The sequence below is a fragment of the Sebastes fasciatus genome, chromosome 20 (genome assembly GCF_043250625.1).
Source record: "Sebastes fasciatus isolate fSebFas1 chromosome 20, fSebFas1.pri, whole genome shotgun sequence".
Lineage (NCBI taxonomy): Eukaryota > Metazoa > Chordata > Actinopteri > Perciformes > Sebastidae > Sebastes > Sebastes fasciatus.
The window spans coordinates 11031181-11047902 of NC_133814.1; the positions used below are offsets into that span (position 1 = coordinate 11031181).

The 16722-nt window shown below is 42.0% G+C and overlaps 1 protein-coding gene across 1 annotated transcript; it reads right to left on the reverse strand.

The window, feature by feature from the left end:
- Positions 1 to 6432: 6432 nt before the first annotated feature.
- On the reverse strand, positions 6433 to 16135 carry tut1 (terminal uridylyl transferase 1, U6 snRNA-specific). The gene is made up of 10 exons (XM_074619874.1): positions 15906 to 16135; positions 14306 to 14496; positions 13949 to 14152; positions 12904 to 13018; positions 12656 to 12783; positions 12243 to 12466; positions 10989 to 11098; positions 8898 to 9020; positions 8029 to 8121; positions 6433 to 7850 (listed from the first exon to the last, which is right to left on the reverse strand). Exons 1-10 carry the CDS (start codon positions 15979 to 15981, stop codon positions 6727 to 6729), a joined length of 2388 nt encoding a protein of 795 aa, XP_074475975.1. The 5' UTR covers positions 15982 to 16135; the 3' UTR covers positions 6433 to 6726.
- Positions 16136 to 16722: the final 587 nt, after the last annotated feature.

Here is a 16722-nt window from a genome sequence, read left to right on the forward strand (position 1 = left end):
ATCAGAAAACAATACAACTGGCTCTTCACACTTGAAATAATAGGCAGCACAGCACCTCAGAAACCAGAGTGTACCAACAATGGGAGCGAGATGGGATGACTGACCCTGATAACCTGCAACGTACTGCTCAACAACTGAGAGAATACATTCACGGTTGTAGTCTCCATCCATCACTTATTCTGTTGCAAGATATTGTCTTCATAATTTCATTTTGCTAAGAATATTTAACCCATTTGTGTCCACAACTGACATTTGTAACTAATGTTGGAAGTGTTCTGTGGGTTTACCTAAGCACAAATGTGAAGAAACTTTCAAAATCGGTCCAACCGTTTTGCTGAAAAGTGAGTTGTTCTTATCATACTATATCTAGTCTTTGGTCACATGAGACTACTGTTTTTCGCAATAGACTCCAAAAAACAGTACTCCCATGTGCCCAAAGACTAGATATAGTATGATAAGAAAACAGTTGTATCCCAGAAACTACAAAGAGCACAATCAAGTATTTGGTATCTATGAACTCATAAAAATATCAAAGATATGCACACATACGCAGTGTAGAAAAATATTTCAGATGGAAAACATTTATTAAACACAATGTTAGCTTTTTTTCCACATTTTCCAAAAATCCTGACTTTGACTATTAATAAAAGTAGGATTTTTTTATGAGATCTATAAAATGTCAAAGTTGTACTGTTAGATACTTGCCTAAAAGTTTGTCCATACCAAATTTCAAGACTTTTGACCAATCAGAACAAATGTTATGGCATTTTTCTTTATCAAACTAAATATAGTCTCTGGGCACAAATGGGAATGTTAAAATATATTAGCTTGATTTTTGTTACTTGAAAATAAGACATCAACTTCAAAAAAAGGTTTATACAGTATACATCTTGTACAGCTCTATTTCACAGGAGTCTCAGTGAGAATGTGAGCTTTCCTCTTCAATTCTACAAAAATGTAAAAATGCCCGGTGCACTTTAAATAGTATGTGGTATATTTACATGACAGTGTTGCCACCATGAATATTAGGCAAAATAATGCATTTTTGTAATTAATTAGGGTGAATTTCTTGCAGTACGCAGGGACTGCTGTAATCAGAGTCACCCAATTCTTTTATTGACTCTGATCTATTGTGTGCATGGGTAGTTAAGGAACAAACACATCCATCTTCAGGTAGATACAGAGGATGTGGGATGGGAAATGCCACCAAAATTACATTCTAAAATACAAACATGGGTTCATTTACAACCTTTTTTGTAAATGTCAATTAATTAGTGTTAATTCATTAATATGAAATATCCAGGAATGATGTTGCCTAATTTGTCAAATCATTATTCCCCCCTCACCTTTGACCCTCTACGCACTCATCACTTCTGCATGCATTATTCACACATTACTAGAAGTAGTCTGGAAGTAGAGGTCACAGGCTACAGCATCCACAGATCAATAATGCTATTATGGACATATCGTCAGCATATTGCAATTGAATTAAATGATTCATTGAGGTGTTGCTGGATCACTTTTATTAACCGTTACATGATGCCTTTTCAGATTCACATCACCACAGGGATTTTGAGGGCCGATGACGCTCCTACACACGCTCGCGCAGAGACATTGTGTACACAAATACCTTTCAGGTCTCAAGTGTAGTAGAGTCTAATCGGTCCCATTTATGACCGTCGCCGTGGCTCCTGTTTATCTTCACGGTCTGCTGTTCAGTTCGTGACGCCTGAAGTCGTACCCTACTCATCCGACAGTTCAGGTGATGTCTTCTTTTTTAGTGTGAGGGGTTTCCTTGCCCCTGCTCCTTATGTTCCCACACAGGATAGAGAGCTGATTCTATGTCAACCTGAAATAAATGTTTTATTTACAGCCCCATGCTGTATAAGATCAGTATCAGCCGTGCATTAGATCACGGGTGAATCAAAGAAGCTGTCATGGCTCCATATAGCACAACAGCACGCTACGTGTTGTCCCACCGGGCTCCCTGGGCACGTCATGACAACTCCTCTCAGGTGTTGTTTATAGGGTTGTAAAAAACAATGCTTTTTCCCTCGTCTATCCCTAAACCCTTGTCAAAAACAAAACTTGATTTGGGAATAAATCCCCACTGACAGCCTCTGTGGAGCTGCTGACAATAAAACAAGCCGTTAAAGTGTATATGACCATGCCATAAAGGCTGTAAGTGGATTGTGGTATTACGCATTGATTGAGCAATTATTGTACCATAATTCAAACTGATATCGAGGGACAATTAGTGCGCTGCAGTTTTTTTACTCCCAATGATGTCCAAATTGATGCAAAACAAGCAAAATGAAACCTAAATCGGAAAAAGTGTGCCTTTTAACAATCTGGTGAGTTGGGGAAAACAAGGGGAATAGCTAAAAGTGGTTAAATAATGAATAAATCATCTCCCATTCAAGGGAACTGACGTGCGTCCTCTGTCGTAATTGCCCATTTGCCACAGCTAACGGTGGCCACACTGAACATTTTGTTAATTCTACTCCAGTAATCAAACTCTCCGCATTCGCTCTGCGGGCCGTAAAAGTCAATGACAAGAAACAACAATATGCGCAAGACAAACTCATTAGCTCGCTCCAGTGTTTGTAGATAAACACCGTGAAAGTAACAGCCCCCGGATAAGGGAAAAGGGCAGACAGTTAAAGTTTTCACAGTCCAATAAACCCCAGATAATGCACTCCTGAAGAGCAGATTGGGCCCCTACAGAGGGGAGAAGTGTTTGTGCTGCCATCAAGGCCAAGATAATGGGACCAGTAGGACCAGTTTCAGAACTTTTTCCCTCTCATCTTGCACTCTTTTACCAAACTTTTCCGACTGATGTCTGTGACTAAGACGTAGCAATTTGGCATCCAAATGAACATCATGAACAAATCAAGATGTTGGAAATGTACTTACTGTAGGAATCTACCTGTGCCACTCAAATGGAGCTCTAAAAGCTTTTCTCATCAACCTGTCGTCACCGTTTCCATTTGCATGACACATGCCGCCTAGTCCAAATACAAAAGGAAGATTACACACGCGCCTGACAAAAGTCAATTCTGAGCAAGAGCAATCTCCCGAGAGAATGTCTGACTCCTTCCTGCCGTCGCAGACAGAAAGGGGGGAAATGATTATGCGTTTTATTTAGCCTTATCTCCACAGTGGGGGAGCCACTAATATGAACAGAGTGCTTTTCAGGCAGCCAGGTCTGTTTGCACAGCTCAGGAGGCAAACCCAGGGGTTGATGGCTGCCCACTAACAGTACAGTACCGGTAATTCATGACCATATAGATGGCTCGAAAAGGGGCCAGTCAGCAAATAAAAACATGTTCGTCTTTAAACCTGCAGTAGGCAGAATGTTTTTGGCATCATTGGGCAAAAAGAGGAAGAAGACTTCTGCAGCTCCTCATGGCTCTGTTTTCAGGCCATAAAACATTTAGCCCGTAACGGGAGACTTTGGCCAATCACAGGTGTGCTCTGGCTGGTGGGCGGTGCTTGGTATTTCCTCAACAGATCTCAACACGTCAAAACTCTCTCATTTTTACAGCTAAACAGTACACTACAAGATGCTTTTGAAAAGATTTGAGCCGAAAAATAGGCATTACAGTAACAGAATATTGATTCATATTTGATCAGCGCTGCCTAGTTTGACCGTTTGATCGGAGTTCGCGAATGATTGACGGCTGCTCAGAGACGGCAGACTCCAGCTCGGCTCTGATTGGTTGTTTTCCTCCGGTCTTTGAAATCTTGCAGAAGCCATTAGCAGCACCGGAGGACACAGAGGCACATGATTTTCTTTTTCAGATTACCTCTCTCATGCGACTACTTTCAGGACATAGTGACCGTTTTATAAAAATTACTTTTTTTAATCACATTTACTCCATTTCTTTCCACTGCAGCTATAGCTTCCAGACTTTTTCTGCCTTTGCCGTAGAGTCGGTCCTAAACAATGGTTGCACAAGTCAGGGCTTCTCATTTGCGATGCCTCATATGATTCCCTTTCCCCCCTGAGAGGACCGAAGATGCCCAGAGCAGCATCGCTTGCCTTTTTCTGGCAAGCAGAGCCGACCAATTACGGCAATATCCCAGCGACTGATGTGTTTATGAGCGAGCTGTTGATGGCAGCCTCAGGTATAATTCTGACGGATGGCGAGACAGGTGTCGGAGGGCTCGGGAAAGGTCGTTGATTTGATTCAGGGCATGCTCTTAAAGCCGCTACACATTAGGGAATCCGGTGTGCCATTTATAAATGATACCTCATAAAATCTGCAATGGCAAGATGAAGTCTTACTCACTTTCCCCTCTAGGCATCGGATCGTGCACATGACTAGATGAGCCGTAAACTTACAGCGTCACACTACAAAACAACATGACGTCAGAGTAGATGTGACTGTGTTCATGCGTCACAGCGGATTGGGCAGAAGCTATAAACAGCTGATACTGTCCGCAGGCTGTGGAGGTTTCACGTCTCAGGGGGGTTGACTCAGGATCTCTTCCCAATGGATACCAATTACACAAAACATGTCTTTTTGTCTCTCATTTCATGGGAACTCTAAATGAAAAATAGGTTCCACGGTCTGACAGCTACAGAAATGCCCAACAGAATCAATTCTTATAGTAATTACAGCAAATGAGCTACATGTAACTGAAGCAGCGGGTCATCAATACCCAATAAAACCCTTTGTTTTCCAGGACTGCATACGTGTTGCTGCCCATCTTTACAAAGATTTTACAATAGGTTTCTTTTCTTGATTTTCTTGACCTGACCATGACCATGACCTGTATATAATTTGGTGCTAATCAAATAGATGTTTAGACATTTCAAAGGATAAGAGAAAATTTTGACCTGCTGGTGGCGCTTAAGGGAAACACAGGGAGTCACAAATCATAAAGAATCATCCCCTGGGGACCATGAATGCCTAATGGCAACCCATCAAATAGTTGAGATATTTCTGTCTGAATCAGAGACTGGATATAAAGATGGACGATATGACAGCTCCCTCGATCTCGATTGCCCCCTGGTGACTGGCTGCAGTACATTCATGTCAGCGGATGGGACATGGGCAAAAATAAAAAGTCAAAGTACACGTTAAATACATTTTTCCCAAAGATGGTTTCTGTCATTTTAGGTAGTTCTTATCAGGCTGATGTTTGTTCAAGGGTTCCATTTTTCTGATAAGTTTGGTTTTAATTAGTTATTTGAAGCTATAAAAAGGAGGTGAGACGTCATGATTGTCAGTTGTGATTGACAGCTGCTCTGAGTGAAGTAGCCGCACAGCCGGAGGCTCGGGAATTGTACGAGAAGAGATGCAACTTTAACTTTCCATAACCGTCACTAGTCTATGCAATAGAAAATGTGTCAATTTGATCACAAATGTAATAATATTGTGGTTAGTTGTGTTGTTCTAGTGGTGCTAACGTAGCAGCAAGGTGGCTCACGTTAGCAACCTGCTGCCGTGCTCGGCTCATGATTGGCTTCGTGGGCGGGACTTCGATACCGCTGCTCCATCTCCCCGATCACTACTGCACAGACTCTGGCTCCAAATGACGTCAAGATCTCAAGATAGCAGCTCCCGTATACGAGATATTTTTGCTTCACTTTTGTACAGTGGGAGGAAGTGGAGACGCGTCGTCCATCTATATATACACAGTCTTAGTCTGAACCAAAGACCAGACCAGCATTGCCAACCCCAGAACTATGGTGCCAACACGGCTAAAAACTATATTTTGGTCTCTGGTCCAAAATATACTTTCTCTTTTAAAGCTTTACAAAAAGCCTGTTTAATTTGGCAATAAACTTTGGAACGGTTAGTCTTATTCTATTTTCTGCCAGAGAACACATTGTGATTTCAGCCAGACCACAAATGTATGAGTCCTTTTGGTCATATGCCAGTCTTATCTTTTATTTCATGACCACAACAAACATCCTATCAGTAAGGCAAACCAGCATGAGATTAACATGTGGTAAGCCATCTCGAACATCTTCATCATCACAGCCCTCTCCATCCTCCGTAGCCCCATCTAACCTGCTGGCCATCTGTACTTCCCTTTTAAAAGTGAGATGAATGATGTTAATCAGCACGAGGGAGCTCGATGCATCCCTCAGCTCCTGCCCGTCCTGCTGTAATAAAGCAGTCTGCCTGCCTGAGTAATTACTCTCATCTGTCTCAGGCATATGAGCAAAGACCTGACTGGATAAAAGATCCACTCAATAAGCCTCTTTCTGGCAGCCCGAGGTGAACCAAAGCACAGCACGATTACTGATTCTTTATGTGAAATGGCAAATATAAATGTACATATGGTCCTGACTAATCAAAACTACTGTGTAAAGAAGGAGGCGGTGTTTTACAAAGACTTTTTTTTATTCATTTGAAGACAGCATCAGATGCTGTGTACATCAAATGTTTCCCTTTAAAGCTTCATCATTTAAGAGGATTATTTTAAACAGAAATGTTCTAAAACAAAGCCACCTCTCAAACATACCAGACGGGCTTAATCAGGAATTCTGAAACAAAGTACAAATATACATGAAAACATTACTCATCATTCTGGCAAAGCCCACATTTACAAATATAACAATCGATGCCTGGTCAACATAAAGCTACAAAATGCTCTTTCATGTCACGCTCTAAAGGGTTAATACAAAGTAGCAGTAATGGCGCCTTTCATTCAAAACAAAGAAAATTCTTAGATTTAAAAGGAGACGTATGTGAAATAGGTGCCGTTTTAAGCGCTACCCACTTCTTTCTGCAGCAGTGTCTCTACCATCTTCGGTAAAAAGACTTCCAAGAAGTGAAAGACGTCCTGAAAGACTCCCGTCTTGTCGCTGGTTGGCTCCATCTTGAGCACTGCCTTGGTGCTTTCTGTTTCACCCACCAACTGTGGCTGGACCTTGAACTCCAGGGGCTCCTTGAGCTCCGGCTCTTTTTCAATGATACGAGCTGTGACCTGGGACTCCAGCTCCATGCAGCTGCCCTCCGGCCTCGAGTCTGTGTCTTTGATCAGCTCCCTTCTCACTTTCCTCCTGCCGGCCCACACCACGTGCTTCTGCACACAGATCCAGGTAGGGCACTCGGGTTTGCCCCTTCTTGCCAGTCTTGGCTTTTTGCCTTTAGGCGACACAGAAGCGTCGCTGCAAGAAGACAGCCGCCTCTTGGAACCGACCGCGGACGTACCCGGCGGGCTGCCTTCGTTTTGGGATTCAACACTGTCGTAGCTGTCGTTTATTGACGCGTTGAGGGAAGCGGAACTAGTTTCCATTTCTGCGGCGGCATCGCCAACTGAATCTGCGTCTGTGGAGGGAGCGAGGTGACACCTGAGAACACTTTGAAAAACTCCCTCCACAGCAGAGCAAACCTTCTGAAACCACAGCAGCCGGAAACCGTCTCCCGCCATGTGCAGCTGATTGCGCAGCGCTTCGGGGAGCGATGCTGATTTGAAGGGGATGCTGATGTTCATCTGTTCTGTCTTGGCCTGCGGGACCTCCCCGTGGGGGGTGAATAAGCGCACCAGCCCCCATGATTTCCCCTTGGTGGATTTGCGCTGGTACTGCAGGCTGCGGCAGTACTTCTCGGCCTCCTGGCACTCCCGCTGGAAGTTGCGCTGGGTGCGTTCGTTCAGGTTTCCGGCTACGTTGTGGGAGAGATCGAAGGGGTCTAAGAGATTTAGGGGGCCCAGTTTAGGGCCGTGGGGTTGGGTCTTGGTGGGGTTTTCCTCATGCATGGCCTCCTCCTTTTTATTCTTGTTGAGGAAATCAATGACAGGGAGTGCACACCCCTTCCTTAAAGATATGACACTGCTGGCAAAATCAAACTTGGCATAGAAGGAGAAGAAGCCAGAGAGCAGGATGCCTGGATAGAAAAGACAAACATGAACATTTAGGGTCTGTAGTGGTGATGTTGGCTTTGTATTTAAGGAGGTTAACTAGAATTTATGAAGAAGCTAGGTAAATAAAAGCATGTCGCAGGTCATCTCTGACTTATAAATCACACATTTCTGTCTTTTTTTTGTTAAATTCCTCTCACTTACTGAGGTCCTGTGTATTGGTGCTGGGGGGCACAGCAATAGGCTGACTAGTGAAGGTGCAGTTCCAGCCCTCGATCACACATTCTTCCTCCTCACCTGCAAAGAGGTCAACACATAATGATTATTAAACATGTTAACAAAGAGCATATACAATTGAAATCACAACAAAACAGACAAATTAACTTGCTCATTCCATTGTACGGGACCATCCAAATCATCTACAATATGAAAGAAATTTTAACCTGTCTAGAAAATTCCTTACGTTAAAGCTAGGGTTGGTAATCTTGAAAATCTTATTCAAACGCCCCCATATATAAACACACATACTGTGCAAGTAATTTGCTGTTCGAATTTCATTTTAAATGCCTTTGCGTGCATCTATTTTCACAATTGCAGTTTCCCCCGATTTTGTTCATAAAGACTGTTTAAATACTGTTATTTGTACAGTATTGTAGAAAAGCAGGGATTGGGCCTCATTGCAGGAACCAGTCGCACCAACAGATTCCTTCTTAAGTGATTTAAGAGAATTTGTGGCATTCATTTTCTTGTCCATTTTCTCGTAGGTATGAACAAAATCCACGAGTGGTCCAATCGAACAAGTGAACAGATAGTATGACTCTCTCCACAGAGAAAAAACCCCCACTGATGATGCCGATGATAAAACCTCACAAACGTGCACCTCCTCATGATCATTGGCATTCATCAGGCTGAAATAAGCAATTTACGACAAGTTTGTGCAGTTCAGAGAGTTTGGTGAATCTGACTTGAAACACTCGTACCAGCAAACGTCACAGAAAAAAAAGCAAGAGAGCTTTAGGATGAAAACGTTCTTGCGTGAGGCCCGTTGAGTGAAGGAGCAACGCATCACTTACAGGCCATGTCCTTGAGCTGGTCCACTGTGGGGAGGACGGGAGGCTCACAGTTTTGCAGGTAGAAGATGACCAGCAGCGTCAGAGCGTAGTTGTTGAGCAGCGGACCGGCACCACCGGGATTACCTACACGTCACAATGCAAAAGTGGTCGTGTTATTAATAGCTGACAGGATGAAACTAAATACAAAAAATAAATGCATTAACATATTATTAATGGTGTGGGGGGGCCTTTGTGGCATGCGTTTGGTTCTCTTGTTCCTTAGTTATACAAAAAAAACACCAGCTTCATTACACTGATGTCAAATGGCACCTATGCCAGTATTAAAGCCAGTAGGGGTGGGCGATATATCGCATTTACTCGATGCATTTCTGCTTGTTCTACGTGGGATGTAGTAAATGACTATCGCAAACATTTGCTTTGGCGTTTCACTTCTCCTGCGGCTTTCCCCCTCTCACACACGCACTCTCCTGGGCGAGTGTGAGCAGGGATGTGCGTATGCGGTGTGTGTTTTTGTATCTGGAGGGAAGCAGGGAACTGGGAAAGAGAAGTGAAGCGCCTGCCGTCAAAGTGAGTTTACGTGTCGAGATCGGAAAGGGCGATGGAAGATGCCAACCCCCACTTTGAAATTGAAAAGGGCGGTCAAACTAGCCCCCCACGTTGTTTTGCGGGACGTGTATATACTAGGCATTACGGTAAGAGCGTGTAAGAACTGAGTTTAAAATAAAAGTGACCAAGAACTGACTTCAACGGTAAATGTGATCGGTAATTTAGCATAAATTCAATCATAGTCAGTCTGTCAATAATAAATAAAGAAGTAAAACAAAGTGAATATCAAACAGATAAAATTAATGATAACTTAAAAAAAAAAATGACCACCTGCAAACTGTATTTGTGAGAAAAATGTAATATCAATTGTGTGAATAATTAGTAAACCTTAATAAGAAAACATTTCCAAAGATCAATCTGACTTCAATATGAAGGTACACCACCTCAGAGTGTTCAGATTAGTTTGCTAGAATGATCACGCTAGTATAATCATACGCACTAAAGGGTTAAATCAAACAATGTTATTTTTGATGTTATTATTGATTACAATCAATAATTGGTACCATATCAAACAATGTAAATGATGTAATCCAGCAGCAAACAGAACTGGATCCGCCCTGAATGATCCAATCACAGCTCTGTTGACATCTGATGCTAAAGTCATTGTCGCCATTTACTTACATGTTATAAACTCTGACTGCGTCTCACAGTTTTTGTTTGGTTTAAGTATCAAACTGTTTAGTTTGGTTTACCTCAATTTTTGTTGGGTTTATGCACGCTATAAAAATGGTTTACCTGTAACCTGCTTGCTTACACGCTTGGATGGATAGTGTGTTCTGTAACATGAATTATGGAACACTGGCTTGTAGTAAGATGTCACTGTCAACTTAGTGAATTTGTGGATGTAATGACTACGAAAAAGCCCAGATTCAATTAGTTACAAACTCAGTTCTTTGATTTGACTTCACTTCTAAAATATGATCTTTCTTTTTTCTTATTTGATTTTTTGGCACCTGGCAACACAGATCTATGCAACCACTTCAAAACGTTTGGATTACAACAGCAGCCTCACATGCAACTGATCCCATCGTGCTTTGTTAATCACTCTGCACGAGTGCCTTGTTGAAAGCTGCACCGGCAGCGTGGAGGCTACGGCTCATCAAAGGGAATAAAGATGATGTGCCCCAGGAGTAAAAGGTAATTAGTGTGCTCTTCAATGAAGAACACTCTTATTAAGTTTTTATTCAATATCAGGGGACGCAGCCTGTGCTATTACAACAAAACCAGAGATGTGCTTGTAACCGCAGCTTCCGTAACTTGGCACTAAAAGGCATCGCAAATCCAGACAGTGTCCAGACAGATCCCAACAAGATCATAAGGGGCAAGTGGAGCTCTACTGACATCTGTTGACCAAATAATGAAATAACTACCTAAATGTACAGATAACAACAACAACACTAATCATGAGTGTAAAAAAATCTGTTATTACAAACAGAACTGGTGCTATATACGCTGTGCTCTAAGGTTCAAGTCATTTCATCTTACCAGCCAGCTGCTTCTGCTTGGCCCAGTAGCGGATGGTATATGCCAGAGGCCTCAGCCGGTCATCCATCCCTGAACACAGCTGGAGGAAGCGGGTGTTCCTGACTGCCAGTCTAGTGAAGGAACAAAACAAAACCATACTGTACTTCAGCTCACTGTACAAGATAGAAACGTTTCTCACCACATCTGATGACTTTTAATGCTACACAGTAGGGGTGTCACGACTCTCCAAATCCACGATTCGATTTGACTTTCGATGTAAATATACCATTGTTGGACTATGGAGTCTTGATTCGTAAAGATCAACAGATCATTGGTTTTATGCCCTGAAAACTGTCATTTACACTTTCAAATTCTTCTTTAAAAAGAGAACTGAACTCCCTTTTTATTTAGAAAGTGTTAAGACTATAACACATATAATTAGACTACATCAGTCTACAATATAAAAAGCTGCATCTTTTCAATACCAGTATCTGTGTGACCCACCTCATTACATAATTATTACAAAAACAAAACAGAAATCCTTCTGTAGTGCATTACAAGTGTGCTGTAATCTACAAAAATACGGTTTTGTTGTCATTTACTGTCGCACTTGTTTCCCTCTTCTTTTTTTCCCTCTTTCCTCTCTCTCCTCTTATCGCTGTGTGTCAGCGAGGGCGGAGGTGGAGCTTTGTGTGCGCTGAGAGACGGCACTCAGCAGTCCCACTAGTTGCGAGATGCAGTGACTTAATGTTAAACCAAGTAAGAGTAGAAGAGCTATGATGAGTAAGGAACTAACTTACTAAAGTCCGCTAGCCGCTGGGTTAATTCATGCAGTGTAAAATGCCATAGGCATATGCAGGAAGTGCCCTGAGTATCGTAGCAACAGGGACGGCTCACATTTCCCATCATGCCCGCCTCGTCCCGAGTGCTGGACTGAGTAGTTTGAGTTTGCTCTTTTATGTTCCAAATTGCAAATGTCACTTTTGTTAGTGTTTGTAATGTAATGTGTCTGTTCAGAACATGGTGGCTTATGTTGGTGATCGGGATTTTTATGCTGGTTTATAGTTTTAACCATGAGTGAGGTGTCGGTTACAGTTCTTGAGTCCAACTGTATTTTCTTTCAAGTGGGCGTGGACGGAGACATTTTTTTTATCAACGATCCTGCTTTTGATTTTGATGGTTGAAATCGGAAGTTCATTTCGATCGATTTCTGATTTAGAATCAAAATCGTGACACCACTTCTACACAGCATCATCCTAGGAATCGTTGACTGACCTGTTGTTAATGGTGATGTCTCCCTGCAGGTTAAGCTCGCGGTGATGGAACTTGACTACGGGTTGGCGAGCACTGACCACGCTGACTTTGTGCACATTGGGGACACAGCGTTTGAGGATTGTTGCCACGAGGTCCAGGACCTCGGCCCGAGAGGCAGTGGACAGGTCAATATCAGACAGGATGGAGTCCTCAGAGCGCCCGTCGTCCGACGTGCCCTCCCCTGCCTGAAGAAAGAGGGAAGACAAAAAGAAAAAGAAGGATGTTTCAATACACAGCAGGCTCCCTATAAAGTTACATGATTTAATATTTTGGCAATAGATTTGTGTAGATCCAAAACCTTATTTTTGGCAGCAGCAATGAGGCAAAAAAGCACTTTATAGGCACCAATTACTGTTTATGTAAAAATGTCAGACCTGCTCCGTAGTGGACTTGGCACTGGCCTGGAACACCTTGGTGTTTTCCAGGTCCAGGAACAGGTCCAAGTCGCAGGAGTGGATGCCGAAAGTGTTTACAGATGAACCGAATGGCTGAATCTGGCTGTCTGTAACCAATCCAAACACAGTATTAAAAGTGAGAGAGCGAATCAATCTTTTGCACAATTATTGTGTAAGACAAGATTTCAGAATCTGACTTTCTGTACGGGTGTTTACAAAATGATCACCTGGAAAAAACTCGACGAAAATCTCCTGCAGGAGCTGAACCAGCAAGCCTCGGGCCTTCTTTTCGTTTTCCCCCAGCTGAAATCGCTCAACGACGTGCTGCATCTGTGCATTCACCTGGAGGAGCACAAAGGATAACACCTTGGTAACACATATACATCTTATAATAAGCTGGTCTGTTCTGATTACATCAGACTAATGGTACGTGTCCACAGGGGCGTTTTTTGGACGCGAGGGATAACCTTGCTTCCCAGCATTGGATGTTTGATGGACTGCCGCTTGACACAAGGCACCTGAGTGGACGAATGCTTTCCCTTGTGGGCTGCTTCTCCCAGCCTTCAAACCAGAACCAACATGGAAGCTCTTTTTGAAATTTTGTTCTCTTTTATTATGAAAATAGTTCAACGAAATGTGTTTCTGAAAACATTTTATGCTACAAATAAGCCAGTCATTGTTTTAGATCAACAGCAGTTCATTTAAAAGTTTCTTGAGTAGTTTCTAGAGGCAGCAAGTCGCGCCAGACATCCCCGATTTGCACAAAGTATCCTAGACCTCAAATTTATGCAAATAAGGTGCGGCCAATGTGATGCCAGTCTCTCTAATCGCGCCGTCACACTACCAGAATGCATTGCACGGCTGTTTATATAGACAATGAATGGGAAGCATGGAAAGGACGGATCCTGTGGACACGTACCATAAAGCTTATCAGTGCATCTGCATCGCTTCCTGTCAGTATACATGAAAAAAGTATGTACATTTTTTGTACACAAAATCCCAAAACTGTGTGATATTAACATTAGTTCCTAAGTTATAGTTAGTAGAGTATAAACTGTACATTCATTTTATATCAAACAACATGATTTTATGGTTAATTTAAGATATAAAGTAGTATGGAACTAAATTGAAACGCCAGAATCTAAAAAGGGCCCCAATAGCAGCCCCTAGAGGCTGTAACGCTCCTTACAACAAAGTGTATTTGTTGTCCTTAAAAGTCCCATACTCTCATTCACATAATCCAGGCTTTATGTTTGACAACAAGTTGCTTACCGTCACCAACTGACACAGCTGAGGTTTGAGACGTTCGAAAACTTGTTGGAGGTTCTGGGACGAATTCTTCTTGGGGATCAACTTGAATTCCTTCTTATCCCGGGGTTTGACGCGCAGCTTCAAGCCTTTCATCTGATGCTCAACACAGGACAGGGCCGCCTGGATGCTGTCCGTCTCAAAGAACTGCACGATGGCGTACACGCCCTGTGAATGCAGAGTGACACAGATTACATTGGGGTTCATCAGTCACTTTCCATATGCTGCAAATACACGGACCGTCAGCACTCTTTGTATAAACATATACTGCAAAGACGAGCACTACGAGGCTATGGACATCATGTAAAACAGCTGGCTGACCTTGTCTTTATCCATGACGACATCTGAAACAGGCCCAAACTGCTGGAAGTAGTCAGTTATGTCATTCTGAGAGATGGCAGGCTTGATGCCACTGACAAACACACTGTGATCCTCCTGGGACTTCCTGGTTGACCGCACCGTGCTCAACGTCTGGTGTTTCCGCCCTTTGACATGCTGCTCCAAGCTCGGCACTGCAGAGAAATTTAAATATGAGCAACAACGATACGGCATCGGAAAAACTCTTAAAGTGGGTAGAAATGGAGAAAATATGATTTAAAAAAGTTATTTATACAAAACGGTTACTGTATCCTGACAGTAGTGCATGAGACAGGTAATCTGAAAAAAAATCATGTGCCTCTGTGTCCTCCGGTGCTCCTAATGGCATCTGCAAGATTTCACAGACCGGAGGAAAACAACCAATCAGAGCCGAGCTGGAGCCTTGCCGTCTCTGAGCAGCTGTCAATCACTCACGAACTCTGATCAAAAGGTCAAACTAGGCAGCGCTGATCAAATATTAATCAATATTCTGTTACTGTAATGCCTATTTCTCACTTCATATGATTTCAGAAACATCTTGTAGTGTACTGTTTAGCTTTAAAATGAGAAAGTTTGTGACCCAGCAGCCATGTTGCGATCAGTTGAGGAAATACCAAGCACCACCCACCAGCCAGAGCACAGCCAATAGGAACGCTCTCTCTCTGAAATGACCTGTGATTGGCCAAAGTCTCCCATCACAGGCTAGATTTTTTAAAGCCTGAAAACAGAGCCATGTGGAGGTGCAGAAGTCTAGTTATCTCTCAGAACACTTGAATTACAATATGCTGAAAGGTTATTATGACATTTTTGCCCAATGATGCCAAAAACATTCTGCCTACTGCAGGTTTAACTATAAAGATCCACATTTAGTGGTTCTGTCATAGAACTGACATATTGGTCCCCCCACCTACTACAAAATGCTCTGATACTATAACTGTTCAACTCCCCAAGGACTCAGGAAATCCTTTGTCCCCGAGCCATCAAACTGTACAACTCCTCTCTAGGAAGGAGGACAGTCTGCAGGACAGATAATAATGCACACAGTGCACTTTAGACTAAGCTACTGGAGTTACCCTGCACTATACTCATTTTTAACAGTCTCTTCTGCACTATATTCACTTTTTAATAGTCCTGTATCACAGCTGTTACCCTGCACTATATTCAGTTTTAACAGTTTTCTTCATCTCCTTGTATTTTTATATCTGGTATATTTTTTTTATACTTTGCACTACTAACTTTTTTACTAACATATTTTGCACTATGGAACTGTGATGCTGGAAACTTGAATTTCCCTCAGGATTAATAAAGTTACTATCTATTTATCTTTTTATAAAGTCAATTTGCGATAAAAGGGTGATATAAAATATAAATTTGGGGCATGGAAAAATGAAGACCCTTCAATGCCCTCTCAAAAAATCTGACCCAATTAACCCATTAACAAAAAAACAACAACCAATAAAACAAATATGTTTAACCATATACAGCAATACACCAAAGACCTATGAGTAGCATAGTTTAACAGCAGCTAGCTGAGTGTTATGATACACTACATGAGCGTACTCACAATTTGGTAAGTTGACGTTGCACAGGCTGCAGTGAAAGCCTTTCGGTGTCGTCTTTATGTCTTTGTCTGCTTCCATGACGGCGAAACAAGTACAATATAACTATAAAGCGAGAAATAAGTCAACAACTAAACCCGTCAGCCAAGTTTGAGGCCACCTTGTTCTCCATGCGCCTCCGACTCAAATCTCCCTCCAGCTCCAGCGACCAGTGTGCGTTTGTTCCGAGTCCGTCGAGAAAATGTGTCCGACGTTGTTCTTCCTGTTTTATCACCAGGTTTCCGGTGAATGTCATTTTTATTATTTTTTATTTATTTGTTTCACAATTTAAGACTATACAACATAACAAAAAAAATGAATTAATAATATACAGTGCATGAAGAGGCAAAAAAAAACACTGGGCTTATCTGAAGCCTCCACCTAGAGACAAGATTAATATAAAGAAATAATATGACTACATAATAATGATAAACAACTAGGACAAGATATATATATATATAATAATAACAATAACATACAGTAAATATATCAAAAAGACAAGTGTGTGTATGTGTTACGTGGAAGTGTATGGTTATCTATTTGTGCTGCAAAGCCTGAAATAAAATATATTTTTCTTTTCTCACATCTTTGCTGATTTCTAACTATTATTAGTGGAATTTATTAAAATGAATTATCGCACTGATTTCATAGCACACTTTTTTAATCTGTCATATGTCTGAACAATGGCAAGTCTTTGGAAAGGGGTCTAAAAAAAAGTATTATTTTGCAATTTCCAAGCAAATGGATTGAAATGTCTCTGGTGGTAAATATGCATCTTTTCGT

Excerpts from the sequence above, each read along its gene's own strand:
- tut1 (XM_074619874.1), bottom strand. The coding sequence starts at position 15,981 with ATGGAAGCAGACAAAGACATAAAGACGACACCGAAAGGCTTTCACTGC. Across the intron at positions 14,497-15,905 it reads CAACGTCAACTTACCAAATT|TGCCGAGCTTGGAGCAGCAT; the intron begins GTGAGTACGCTC and ends ATTTCTCTGCAG. Across the intron at positions 11,099-12,242 it reads GACATCACCATTAACAACAG|ACTGGCAGTCAGGAACACCC; the intron begins GTCAGTCAACGA and ends TTCCTTCACTAG.